This window comes from Plecotus auritus, assembly GCF_963455305.1.
Source record: "Plecotus auritus genome assembly, chromosome: X".
NCBI lineage: Eukaryota > Metazoa > Chordata > Mammalia > Chiroptera > Vespertilionidae > Plecotus > Plecotus auritus.
The window spans coordinates 84,409,748-84,423,584 of NC_137784.1; the positions used below are offsets into that span (position 1 = coordinate 84,409,748).

The 13,837-nt window shown below is 40.9% G+C and overlaps 1 protein-coding gene across 3 annotated transcripts in view; it reads left to right on the top strand.

Moving 5' to 3' along the window:
- MID2 (midline 2) overlaps positions 1–13,837 on the top strand; it is a 137,773-nt gene that overhangs the window by 105,727 nt on the left and 18,209 nt on the right. For all 3 annotated transcript variants that reach the window (XM_080653575.1, XM_080653577.1, XM_080653576.1), the window contains exons 4-5: positions 4,038–4,145; positions 6,039–6,187. In XM_080653575.1, coding sequence (XP_080509701.1) covers positions 4,038–4,145; positions 6,039–6,187 — 257 coding nt within the window. The remainder of the gene's footprint in view (positions 1–4,037; positions 4,146–6,038; positions 6,188–13,837) is intronic.

Sequence of the window (13,837 nt, forward strand, 5' to 3'; positions counted from 1 at the left end):
TTGATTGTTCTATATTTTAGTTGTAATTCCAGTTTGGTCCTGGGAGAAGGTGAATGTAACATCCACCTATTTTACCACCATCTTGGATATGGACCCAGTACATCTTTTTAAAAAGTTAACTGTGGTCATTCTCTGACCTTCTTACCCTCCTTCTTCCAAAAATAAATAAATAAATAAATACTTTCCAAAGATACCATATTAACTAAAGAACAAGGCTCAATCATATTAGCCTGGCTCAAAATTTCCCTCCTTCTCTCCTTTTAATCTGTGTGCTATCCATCATTCAGGCTCAATTCAAGTCACATTTCATTCAGGCAATTTTTCTCCACTTTCCCACCAAGAATGATCTTTTCTTTAATTTCTGTAGATTATAATCTACACTAGAGGCCCGGTGCATGAAATTCGTGCACTGGGGTGGGGGTGGGGGGGGTGGCCCTCAGCCCAGTCTGCACCCTCTCCAATCTGGGACTCCTCGAGGGATGTCCGACTGCCTGTTTAGGCCCGATCCCGGTAGGCTCCCAACTGCTCGCCTGCCTGCCTTCCTGATTGCCCCTAACTGCTTCTGCCTGCCAGCCTGATCACCCCCTAACCACTACCCTGCCAGCCTGATTGATGCCTAACTGCTCCCCTGCCAGCTTGATTGCCCCTAACTGCCCTCCCCTGCAGGCCTGGTCTCTCCCAACTGCTCTCCCCTGCTGGCCTGATCACCCCTAACTGCCCCCCCCACCAGCCTGGTTGCCCTTACTGCCCCCCCTGCCACCTGGTCACCTTCAACTGCCCCCCTCTGCCAGGCTGGTTGCCCCTAACTGCCCCCCCCTGCCAGTCTAGTTGCCCCATGCAGCCTGCTGTTTGGTCGTTACTGTTATTGTGATGGTGTCCCTGACAATTTGCGTATTCCTCTATTATTAGTATAGATAAATAAGTGACCAATTGTTTTTAAAGCAGGTGAGAAATAGTTACAGAAGTGGTGATCTTTGACCAGGACCTGAAAAGATAAATAGAAGTTTGTTCAATAAACAAATAGAGAAATGACTTACTAGTAAGTGAAAGGAGTGTCTTGGGTAAAGGCACAAGACATGGAGGTGCAAGAAATGTAGGGGAAGAATAAGTAGTATGAAATGACTAAAGAGAATGGGATGACAAAATAAAGATGGATGTGCAAAAGAAGGAACAATGGTCAGAAATTAAAGAAAGGGTTGTTGTTTTTTTTTAAAGATAGGGATTTCGTTACACTCATCTTGGGAGGAAGTATAGTGTGATGGTTAAAGGTGTGGACTCCATGCCCGGCCAGTGTGGATTAGTGGTTGAGTGTCGCCCCATGAACCAGGAGGTCATGGTTTGATTCCCAGTCAGGGCACATGCTTGGGTTGTGGGCTCAATCCCCAGTAGGGGGCATGCAGGAGGTAGCCGATCAATGATTCTCTCACATCATTAATGTTTCTATCTCCCTCTCCCTTTCTCTCTGAAATCAGTAAAAACATTTAAAACTTTTAAAAACAGGTGTAGACTCCAGTTGGATATCCTGCCTCCAAATCCCATCTCTGCCACTTACTAGAGATGTGGCCTTGTGCAAGTCACTTTGCTTATGCTCAGGTTTTCTCAACTGTAAAATGAGATTAATGGTACCTGCCTCATTGAGTTGTTTTGGTGATGGAAAGAACTACTACAGTTGTATCTGTAGGGGACTGGTTCCAGGACCCTTCACAGATACCAAAATCTGTGAATACTCAAGACCCTTATGTAAAATGGCATAGTATTTGCATATAACCTACACACATCCTCCCCTATACTTTAAATAATCTATCAATTACTTATAATACCTAATACAATGTAAATGCTATGTAAATAGTTATTATACTGTATTGGTTAGGGCAGTGGTCGGCAAACTGCGGCTCTGTTGACTAATGAGTTTGCCGACCACTGGGTTAGGGGATGATGATAAGAAAAAATAGTTTGTACATGTTCAGCACAGATGCAACCATCATAGGCCTAACTCCATAGTACACATCAGCAACAATGTAACATTTTTTAAAAATATGTTTTTATTGATTTCAGAGAGAGGAATGGAGAGAGAGATAGAAACATGTGCTCTGACCTGGAACTGAACCAGCGACCTCCTGGTGCATGGAAGATGCTCAACCAACTGAGCCACACTGGCTGGGCTACAATGTAACTGCCACTCCTTCCCCTGATTATTTTCAATCTGTGGTTGGTTGAATTCAAGGATGCAGGACATGCAGATATGGAGGGCTGACTGTACATGTAAACTGATTAGGACAGTACCTGGCATATAGTGAGTATTATGTAAAGGTTATTCCAAAGCCTAAATTATAAGACACAAGACACTAAAACTACACCATCAGCAGCCTCAAAAAGAAACTATAAATAAGAATGGTCTAAGTCTCCAGATACTCTAAGCACAGATCCAGGGAGCACTGGATGAATAGATGAATCTCTTATTCTCACATGAGTCAGAGGTCGTTGAGATGGTGAAATTATTTCCTTGGAAAGGTAGATCTAATTTAGGGAAAGGGTGAGGAATCAGAAAAAAATTAGAATGGCCAGAGTGGGACTGTTCATTCAGAATAAATGGAAACTCTCATTTTAGCATTCCCCCTTGAAAATGGAAATAAAACAAAATAAGGTTAAAATTCAGCAAGCACATTTTAATTAAGTTAAGAATAAAACAGAAAATTGGCTAATTGGGGACCTTAGAGGATAAGAGAGGAGGCAGCAGAGTCCAGTGACAGGTGCTTTTCTGAGCTTGGAATATATGAAGTAACTCTCTGAAGAGAGCTAGCAATTGGAAATGCAGGTCTACATTGCTAAGGAAGCACATCTGGCCCCTTGATGTTTTATGCTTAAGTAACCCATTGTCTGTTCCTCAGTATTCTAGAGCTCTACTTGAGTGATCCTTGAATAGACTCTTGGAATGATTGTGCTTCCCTGTGTGACTGCTCTGTGTGCTGCTGAAATGGAACTGAACCTCGTCTGCCCACCCAGCCAGCCCAAGGGTCTCACTTGACAGAACTCAGTTTGAATTCTGGTTTTAACACTTACTAGCTGTGTGATCTTGAGCAAGTCACTAAAAGTCTCTGAGCCCCAGTTTTCCCATCTACAAAATGGGGATAAAAATGGATCTATATTATAAAGTGTTTATGATAATTACATGAAATAATGTTATCTATAACGTAGTTGGTACATTAAGTGTTTAAAAGATGTAAGTTGATTTCCCTTTCCTTTTCCTTTACACTTGGGTAGCCCAAAGATCCCCTGCTCTCTTTTAACCCTTTTGGGAGCTTCATACCATCTAGTGTTAATAGTAGTAGATATGGAAAGAAGGAAAAATAAGTATATGGGAAAATAATCAACAATGATGGCTCTTTTTCCCTAATCCCACCCTGATTTTGCAATGGAAATACTTTGATGTAGCAAGTATCCCCAAATCAGAAAGGTATTCAGATACTGGACAGCTCAAAGTGAGAAATATCTACTGAAACATGATGACAACTCTGAAAATATATCTACACTCGTGTATTTATTGTGAATATATAGCTGTACATTCATATATTTTAAAATTAGAAGGGAATAAGGAAAACTGAAAACATTTTTGTTAGCATGGTAGAAATATGTTGTTGTAATATTATCTTGATATCATTGCTCCTGTGAAGAGGAATACTCTTTCCCTGACGTACTTAAATTTCCTTACCCTCTTTCCAAAAGAACAGCAGGAGGACAGGGTGCTGGAGTAAGGGGAATTACACAGTGGGAATAACATGCCCCCATTTCATCTGTCCTTCTGCCCAGCCTTCCATTAATCATCATGATCTACCAGAGGCCAGAGAGTTTCCTGTCTGTGGTGCTTCAATGCCCTTGCATCATTAATATCATCATCTCTACCCTTCTTCTAGGAGTGGATCTTATGAGGGAGGTATGGAAGAAGTTGTGCATGTTTAGCTGTCAGTCCGAACCTTTCAGAGATCCAGCAGAGGACAAAGGCAGCAATCACTGTGTAATATTCTGGACTTTCTTGGCAGGTGAATACTGCTATGCATGAGGCAAAACTTATGGAAGAATGTGACGAGTTGATAGAGATCATCCGGCAGAGGAAGCAAATGATTGCTGTCAAAATCAAAGAGACAAAGGTAAAGCACAGCACTTCAGTGAGGTCAAGGCACAGTTGACTTTACAAAAGTTAAGGTTTTATGCTGAAGATTCTAGTTTGAATTTGGATCATGAAAGCAAGAAGAAATGAGGTTTTAGGGAGAGAGGTAAAGAAGCAATGTTTGGCTTAATGCTGTGAATCCCATAAAAATGCTGGCAGTTCTAAGGCATTGGAAACATTCTTTATCTTGACCTGGTTGGTGGTAACATGGGTATATGTATATGCAAAAAAATCATTGAGTTGCATACTTCACATTTGGGTGCTTTGCTGTATGTATGTTATACGTCAATATAAGAAAAATATAGTGGTGGGAATGTGTGCCAGAATTCCCACATTATGGAAGGACCATGAATGCCATGATAAAGACTTTGGGCTTAGTCTGAAAGACATAGGTAAACCATTCTAGTTTCTTAGGAAGAGAGAAGACTGATTTATATGGCAGAGGTGTGCAGGGTATATAGGAAGCAAGTTCGGAGACTTATGGAATGATTCTTGGTATGAGTTAATGAAGACCTAACCCAGAGAAGTGGCAGTACTAAAGGGAAGAACATAACAGACATCTCTAGAAGGAAATTATGGGAATCATCAATTGATTAGATAGAAAAGATGAAGGACAGAGAGAAGACTTCTAGGCTTTTAGCTTGAGAACTGAAGAATCATGATCAAGAAAGTCAGGTATGAGACTCCATGTATCTATATGGTTTTAGAATTGTTGGTCTGCTGGTAAGTGTAGTGATTAAAACCTAATGCGGTGTATGCAGTGTGAGATGTTATGAGAGCCTGGAGTGGTGACCAATACATTATGCCATACTGGGTGGTTCCAACTAACACAGGAATTGAAGTTTTCAGGAACACAGATCTGTGAACACAAAGGTATGTGTAAAGATACTTAGAGAGCCGAAACTGGTTTGGCTCAGTGGATAGAGTGTCAGCCTGTGGATTGAAGGGTCCCGGGTTCGATTCCGGTCAAGGGCATGTACCTTGGTTGCGGGCACATCCCCAGTGGGGGGTGTGCAGGAGGCAGCTGGTCGATGTTTCTCTCTCATCGATGTTTCTAACTCTCTATCCCTCTCCCTTCCTCTCTGTAAAAAATCAATAAAATATATTAAATAAATAAATAAATATAAAAATAATAGTCTTTAAAAAAAAGATACTTAGAGAAATATATACATAGAAATGTAGAGCCTCATAAAGAAAGAGGAGGTACTTTTTATTAAACATGTATGTGAAAATGTATTGACAATAAAATGTAAACAATGGTGATCCCTGGGTAGTAGGGTATCTTTTTATACTTTTCCTTTTCTTTTCTTTCTTTATTTATTTTGTCAATCCTCACCGAGGATATTTTTCCATTGATTTTTAGAAAAATGAAAGGGAGAGGGAGAGACACAGAGAGAGAAACATTGATGTGAGAGAGACACATTGATTGGTTGCTTCCCACACATGCCCTGACCTGGGCCGGGGATCAAGCCTGCAACCAAGGTACCTGCCTTTGACCAGAATTGAACCCGGGACCCTTCAGTCTTCAGGCCAATGCTCTATGCATTGCACAAACTGGATAGGGCTATTTTCTACATTTTCTATATGAGCATGCATTGCTTTTATGACCAGGAAAATTAACGTTATCAATAAAAAGAGGTATATTACTGGGTTGCAGGGTAAGTAAGCAGGCTGTAGGTAGGAGGAGGGGTTCGCATGACAGACATAGAGGGTAGGGTGAGAAGGTGAATGGTTAGTAAAGAGACCATTGGCTAGTAATGTGAATTGGCCTTATTTTTAGAGTCACTACAGCAGATCTCCTTCCTGTTGTTTTATTGTTTTTAATTAAGCACTGGATGTTTTCTCTTATTTTTCTGTTGCTAATTATTTTAAGGTTATGAAACTGAGAAAGTTGGCACAGCAGGTTGCTAATTGCCGCCAGTGTCTTGAACGGTCAACAGTCCTCATCAACCAAGCTGAGCATATCCTGAAAGAAAATGACCAAGCACGGTTTCTCCAGTCTGCAAAAAATATTGCTGAGAGGTGAGTTCCTTATATTCTTTTGACATGCCTGCTCTTATGAAAAGGGGCCAGCTTAAAGTCATTCATTTAATTCTGTTCAGGCATGTATGTAGCAGTTGCCAGCTGAAGATTTTACCAGCTAGTTAGTTACTAAGCCTCGGTGATGGATTGCCCTGTTGATTTCTGGCACCCTTCTCTGTCTCTGCAGCCTACCAGTTCTTCATTTGCAAAGAATCTGAAGTCTACAGTGAAACATTGTTCATTATAGTCACCAAGGCTTCATTGATCTCCTATCTCCCTCTCATTCATTGAAGACTTTGGCTCTAGGTTCACAGTATTCTTTTTATTGCTTCTGCCATTAGTTTGGTGATGTTAGCAGCATCCACATGGCTGACCCCTCTAATACTCTAATCATCTAGTCCCCTGGCTCTTTGCCATGTCCTCCTCCAGTGACCCTCACTTCTGCTCCACTTCATCCACCCACTTCCATGGCCCACATGCTAACCTTCACCATCATTTATTATTACACTTAGATCATAAATAAAAACATTACAAATTCTAACTACAACCTCTGTATTTACAGTTGTCTGTTTTCCTTCTAGTACATCTATTCTTCAGCTTTATTGGGACTTCTAAGTTCTGATTTCTACCTACCAGCTACTGACTGTCTTCACAACTGCCTTCACTTCTTTCTTTGGCCTATTTAGAGTCTGTGATTTCTCACTTCAGCTACTCTCTTTAATAACCCCAGTTCCCTTGCCACACTACCTTTTTATCACACCATCCTGATAATAGGCTAACCCATCTATTCCCACATTTTCCATGCCTATATTTGAGTTGCAGAATACTGCTGGAGAAAATCATATAACCAAAGAGATTGATACTACCACACCACAAATTCATGGTCTCTAATCTCACCTTGGCCCTTAGTACTGACCTGAAATCCTTTGTGTTGCTTTGGTCAGCTTCTTTTTTTCCTTATTTCCATAATAGCTATTTCAAATTTTCTGTACTCATCTCAAAATTCCAACCCTGCCACCTTCCTGCTCATGCTCAGCAAATAAGTTTACCTCATATTTTACAGAGAGAGTGGTAGGTATGAAATAATAAATTCCTCAATATCCCACACCAAACTTCAGGGCATACCTACAACCACATCCGTCATGTTCATCTTCCTTCTGGTTATAATGGAAGAGATTTTCCTTCATTTGTGCTTTGGTTACATGCCTTCTTTTTCCTTACTTTAATTTCTTCACCACTTTAGTAGGCCTAACATGCACTTTTAAACTCATTCATGTCTCACCTATCAAAAATAATAATAATACCCACAACTTTCCTCTACCTCCCAATTCCTGTAGCTATTGCCCTATCACTCTACTTTCCTTCACAGAAAATTTCCTAAAAGATTTTTCATTTCCTCACTTCCTATTTATCCTTAAAAATTTTAAAGCTCTTTATATTAAAGCAATACTTGTGCAATTAAAAAGTTAAATATTACTGATAGTCATATTGCAAGAAATAACAATCTCCTCCTCACCCCAATTTCTGATCTCTATCAATAATAATACTAAGCATTTACTTCCTGTTGGGCATTATTCTAAGTATTAACTCAGTCCTGAGAAACCTTTATGAGATAAAAGCTGTTATTATTCCCTATTTTTTAAATGAGAGAATGAGCATTAGAGAACTTGGGTGACTTGACTAAGGTCACCCAACTAGTAAGGGGTAGAAGTAGGATTCAAACCCAGGAAGTCTAGTGCCATAGTCTACACTTTTAAAGCAAAGCCAAGTAATTTTAGCTCTATTAACTGTTTCTATTGGCATAATTTTATGTTTCTAAATAACATGCTTATACTGCTATTTTTATTCAATTATATATTTTTATTATTTTTATTTTTTTCATTAATAAATCTTTATTGTTCAGATTATTATAGTTGTTCCTCTTTGTTCCCCCATAGCTCCCCTCCACCTGGTTCCCACCTCCCCTGCCCTTACTCCCCCCTCCCCCCCCGCCACTGTCTTCATCCATAGGTGTACGATTTTTGTCCAGTATCTTCCCACACTCCCACACCCCTTTCCCCCGGAGAATTGTCATTCCACTCCCTTTCTATGCCCCTGATCCTATTATATTCACCAGTTTATTCTGTTTATCACATTTTTCATTCACTTGATTTTTAGATTTACTTGTTGATAGATATGTATTTGTTGTCACTTTGTTGTTCATAATTTTTGTCTTTACCTTTTTCTTCTTCTTTCTCTTCTTAAAGAATACCCTTCAGCATTTCATATAATACTGGTTTGGCAGTGATGAATTCCTTTAGCTTTTTCTTATCTGTGAAGCTCTTTATCTGACCTTCAATTCTAAATGATAGCTTTGCTGGGTAGAGTAATCTTGGTTATAGGTTCTTGCTATTCATCACTTTGAATATTTCTTGCCACTCCTATCTGGACTACATAGTTTCTGTTGAGAAATCCGCTGACAGTCGTATGGGTACTCCCTTGTAGGTAACTAACTGTTTTTCTCTTGCTGCTTTTAATATTCTCTCTTTGTCTTTTGCCCTTGGCATTTTAATTATGATGTGTCTTGGTGTGGTCCTCTTTGAATTCCTTTTGTTTGGGGTTCTCTGCGCTTCCTGGACTTGTAAGTCTATTTCTTTCACCAGGTAGGGGAAGTTTTCTGTCATTATTTCTTCAAATAGGTTTTCAGTATTTTGCTCTCTTTCTTCTTCTGGCACCCCTATAATTCAGATGTTGGTACACTTGAAGTTGTCCCAGAGGCTCCTTACACTATCTTCATATTTTTGGATTCTTTTTTCCTTTCGCTTTTCCAGTTGGGTGTTTTTTGCTTCTTCATATTTCAAATCTTTGACTTGATTCTTGGGATTCTCCAGTCTGCTGTTGGATCTCTGTATATTATTCTTTATTTCAGTCAGTGTATGCTTAATTTCTAGTTGGTCCTTTTTCATATCCTTGAGGGTCTCACTAAATTTATCGGCGGGTTTCTAGAAGATTCTTGAGTAACCCTATAACCGTGGTTTTGAACTCTATGTCCAGTTGTTTGCTTTCCTCCATTTCTGTCATTTGTGACCTGTTTCTTTGTCTCCGCATTTTGGTTGCTTCCCTGTGTTGATAGTGTGGCTTTGTGTGCTAGGTGTCCTATAGGGCCCAGTGGCTCAGACTCTCTAATTACCTGAGGTGGACACTCTTGGTGAACCCAATTGTGGGTTGTGTGCACAGTCTTGTTATAGTTAAGCTTTGATTGCTGTTGGTATCACTGGGAGGAATTGACCTCCAGGCCAATTGGCTTTGAGGACCAGTTGTGTCTACAATGGGAGAACTTCTGTGCTGGAGACACCCTTATGGGGCAAGACTTGCTTCAGTGGTGCTTTGGCACTCACTGAGTCTGCCCCGAGTGTGTCTCTTATGGATCTTAAGAGTTGTAGTCTGGATGGTCTCTCTCTGACCACTGGGTACACTGGCTTTTGGATCTCCAAGGAGAGAGGCCACCCAGCAGGAGCTACAGAGATATCTGCAGATTCATTCTCTTTGTTTGGGGTTTGGAGGTGCCCAGATGAGGCCCAGCTGTGAAGCAATGCAAGCTGCTGTCCAGCCTTGGGTCTTCTTTTGGAGGCTCTGGGGCTCTTTGACCCAGCTGCAGTGCGTTAGGTTTCAGATTGCAAAGGGCCAGGCCATTGGTATGCAAAAGCCTCTGTGCACAGCTTGGGTGGGGTTGTAAATTGGGTGGGGCGGGGTCTCAGGGAATCACCAGGGCGGAGCAAACAGCAATGGCTGACTGTCAGCCCTGCCTGGAAGAGGTCCAGTGTCTCTGTGTCCCGAGGCACTGTGCAGGCACAATGATCACTGCAAGCACCTCTGAGAGAAAGCCGCCCTCGACTTCCTCCTGATGCCAGACAGTCCAGTTTCTCTCCGTATGAGTCTGGGTCCCCAGAGTCTCTCCCAGAACTGGAGTTCAGAGCAGTCGGGAGCTTATATCTCCCTCCTGATTGAAAAAGACAGCAGCGTACTCAGTTGCCATCCTTTTCTGTGTGTGCGCCTCTGTACATCTGCACTTCACTTCTGCACCTCTGCACCTCCTCTGAGTCTCAGTGTGCCTTTCTCTTTCCTTCTAGTTGTATAATTTCCACTCAGCCAGCCTTCCCGTGGTTCTGGATGATACCCGTTTTTTTTTTTTGTTTTGTTTTTTGTTTTTTGTTTTGTTTTTTTAGTTGTAGTTTTGAAGTGGTTGTGCGAGGCAGCAAGTTCAGGTGTTTACCTATGCCACCATCTTGGTTTCTCCAATTATATTTTTTAATTTAAATTTTTTATTTAATTTACTGGGGTGACATTGGTTAAAAAAATTATATAGGTTTCAGGTGTACAGTTCTATAATACATCAACTGTATATTGTATTGTGTGTTCAGCACCCCAAGACAAGTCAGTCTCCTTCCATCACCATGTATCCTCCCTATAACCTCTTGTACTTCTACCTACCTCACTTCCCCTTCGATAATCACCATGCTGTTTTCTGTGTCTGTGACTTTATTTTTTGCTTAATCCCTTTACATATTCCACTCAGCCCCTCAACCCCTCTCTCCTCTGACCACTGTCAGTCTGTTCTGTAACTATGAGTCTGTTTCTATTTTGTTTCTTAGTTTATGTTGTTCATTAGATTCCACATATAAGTGAAATCATATGGTACTTTTCTTTCTCTGACTGGCTTATTTCACTTAGCATAATGCTCTCCAGGTCCATGAATGCTGTCGCAAAAGGTAAGATTTTCTTGTTTTTTAACGACCAAGTAGTATTACATTGTGTAAATGTACCACAGATTTTTTTATCCACTCATCTACTGATGGATACTTGGGCCACTTCCAAATCTTGGTTATTGTAAATAGCACTGCAATGAATATAGGGGTGCATATGTTCTTTAAAATCAGTGTTTTGGGTTTCATTTTATATATTCCAAGAAGTGGAATCGCTGGGTCATAAAGCAGTTCCATTTTTAATGTTTTGAGGTAACTCCATATTGTTTTCCACAGTAGTTGCACCAATCTGTATTCCCACCAACAGTGCACAAGGGTTCCCTTTTCTCCACATCATCACCAACCCTTCTTGTTTGATCATTTATTGATGATAGCCATTTTGACAGGTATGAGGTGACACCACACTGTAGTTTTAATTTGCATCTCTCTGATGATGTGCATCTCTCTGAGTATCTTTACATATGTCTATTGGCCATCTGTATGTCCTCCTTGAGAAGTATCTACTCAGGTCCTTTGCCCATTTTTTGAACTCTATATCTGATAAATTTCTTCTCTCCATTTCATTTAGCTCTTCTGGGGCTTGTTTTTTTTGTCTACCTATTTTGGCTGCCTGTTGGGTTTGTGTCCATGTATTAGGTATCTCTGCTATTACCCCCAGTCTCTAGGGCAGGACAATGTCAGACGCTGTTTGTGACTGACCCTGAGTACTGTTTGGAGCTATTAGCAATCCACAGCTTGTGGCTTCCTTTGCTGGGACTGGGTGCCTTTGGAAAGGACCAAGATGTGCACCAAAGTCTGCTTTTTCTAGCCCAGGTCCAGAAGGAGATTAGGCAAAGACTCCAGAGATACCCTCTGCTGCCTACAGTCCGATTGTTATTCTCAGTCTTAATTATCCTCAGGCTATAGACCACAGAAAGGTGTAAACTCCACAGGGTGGGGCGAGAGGTTTCCCAATGGGGTGGGGCAATTGTTCCCCCCAGGCAAAAGCTGCCTGGCTGATAAAGATCTGCCAAAGAAAGATGTCCTCTGCCCTGTGAGAGAATGACTCAGCACCAGAAACTTGGGTGGTTTCTTTCTGAGCTCTAACCCCAGAGCCCCCTACCCTGAAATCTCCTCATTCAGCTCTAGTCCACCCTGCCCTGCCTCTTCCAGACCCCAAGGTGAGTGGCTGCACACAAAATTTTGTGTGTTGGCCCTTTAAAAGGTACCTGCATCTCCAGCAGTGTCTCCCTGGCAGAAAGCAACCCTGCTGCTTTTCACCACCAGATGTTATGTGGGCACCTTTCTCAGTTCTGGTGCTCTGGGCTGGGGAGCCCAGCTTGGGATTTAGACCCCAGGGTTCTCAGTGGGAACCCCCACAGCTGAGATATCCCTCCAGAACTTCAAGTGCTGTCTGTGGGAGTCCGGCCAGCCCTTTTGCACCTCTGCACTTCCTACCAGTCTCTATGTGGTCTCCACTTTCCATCCTTGGTTATCAGTCTTCAGTTGATTATTCAGGATGGTTTTTCTGTATCTTAGTTGTAATTCCAGTTTGGTCCTGGGAGAGTGTCAGCTTTCACTTACTCTGCTGCGGTTTTGGGAAAACCTTTGCCCATTTTTAATTAAATTGTTTTTGTTTTTGTTTTTGTGTTGAGTTTTATAAGTACTTTGAAACTTTGGATATTAACCCCTTATCAGCTGTATTATTGGCAAATGTGTTTTCTCATATAGTGGGTTGTCTTTTCATTTTGTTGATGTTTCCTTTGCTGTGCCAAAACTTTTTAGTTCGATGTAGTCCCATTTGTTTATATTTTCTTTTGTTTCCCTTGCCTCAGGTGATATATCAGGAAAAATATTGCTGCAAAAAATGTTTGAGACTATACTGCCTATGATTTCTTCTAGTGTTTTTATGGTTTTGAGTCTAATATTTAAGTCTTTAATCCATTTGAGTTTATTCTTGTGTATAGTGAAAGAAGGTGGTCTAGTTTCTTTCTCTCTCTTTTTTTTTTTTGCATGTATCTGCCCAATTTTCCCAACGCCATCTATTGAATAGACTATCTTTAGCCCATTGTATGTTTTGCCTCCTTTGTCAAATATTAATTAACCATAGAGGCAGAGGTTTATTTCTGGGCTTGTTATTCTGTTCCATTCATCTATATGTCTGTATTTATGCAAGTAGCATGCTCTTTTGATAACTGTGGCCTTGTAGTATAGTATGATATCAGGTATTGTGATTCCTCCCACTTTGCTCTTCTTTTTCTATATTGCTGTGGCTATTTGGGGTCTTTTGTGGTGCCATATAAATTTTTGGAACATTTTTTCTAATTCTGTGAAATACACCATTGGTATCTTGACAGGAATTGAATTGAATCTAAAGATGGCTTTGGGTAGTGTGGACATTTTAATGATGTTAATTCTTTCTATCCATGAACATGGTACATACTTCCACTTATTTGTAACTTCTTCCCTTCCTTCCTTCCTTCCTTCCTTCCTTCCTCCCTCCCTCCCTCCCTCCCTCCCTCCCTCCCTCCCTTCCTTCCTTCCTTCCTTCCTTCCTTCCTTCCTTCCTTCCTTCCTTCTTTCCTTCCTTTCTTCCTTCCTTTCTTTTTCCATTTTTGGCATTTATTGTGTAGTACCTCAGGCACTGCTAGCACTCCATCTTCTGCCATCAGTCCTTGGTGGTCTGTGGATCTGAGTTCAGTTTCTTTCTTAAGTGTCTTATATTTTTATGAGTACAGGTCTTTTATAACTTTGGTTAAATTTATCCCTAGGTCTTTATTTTTTGATGCAATTTTAAATGCAATTTTTTCTTAGCTTCACTTTCTGATTGCTCATTATCTATATATATAAAAGGCTAATATGCAAAGTGTCCCCTTAGGAGTTCAACCAGGAGACCAAGAGTTCGATTGCTCGCTATGACATGCACTGA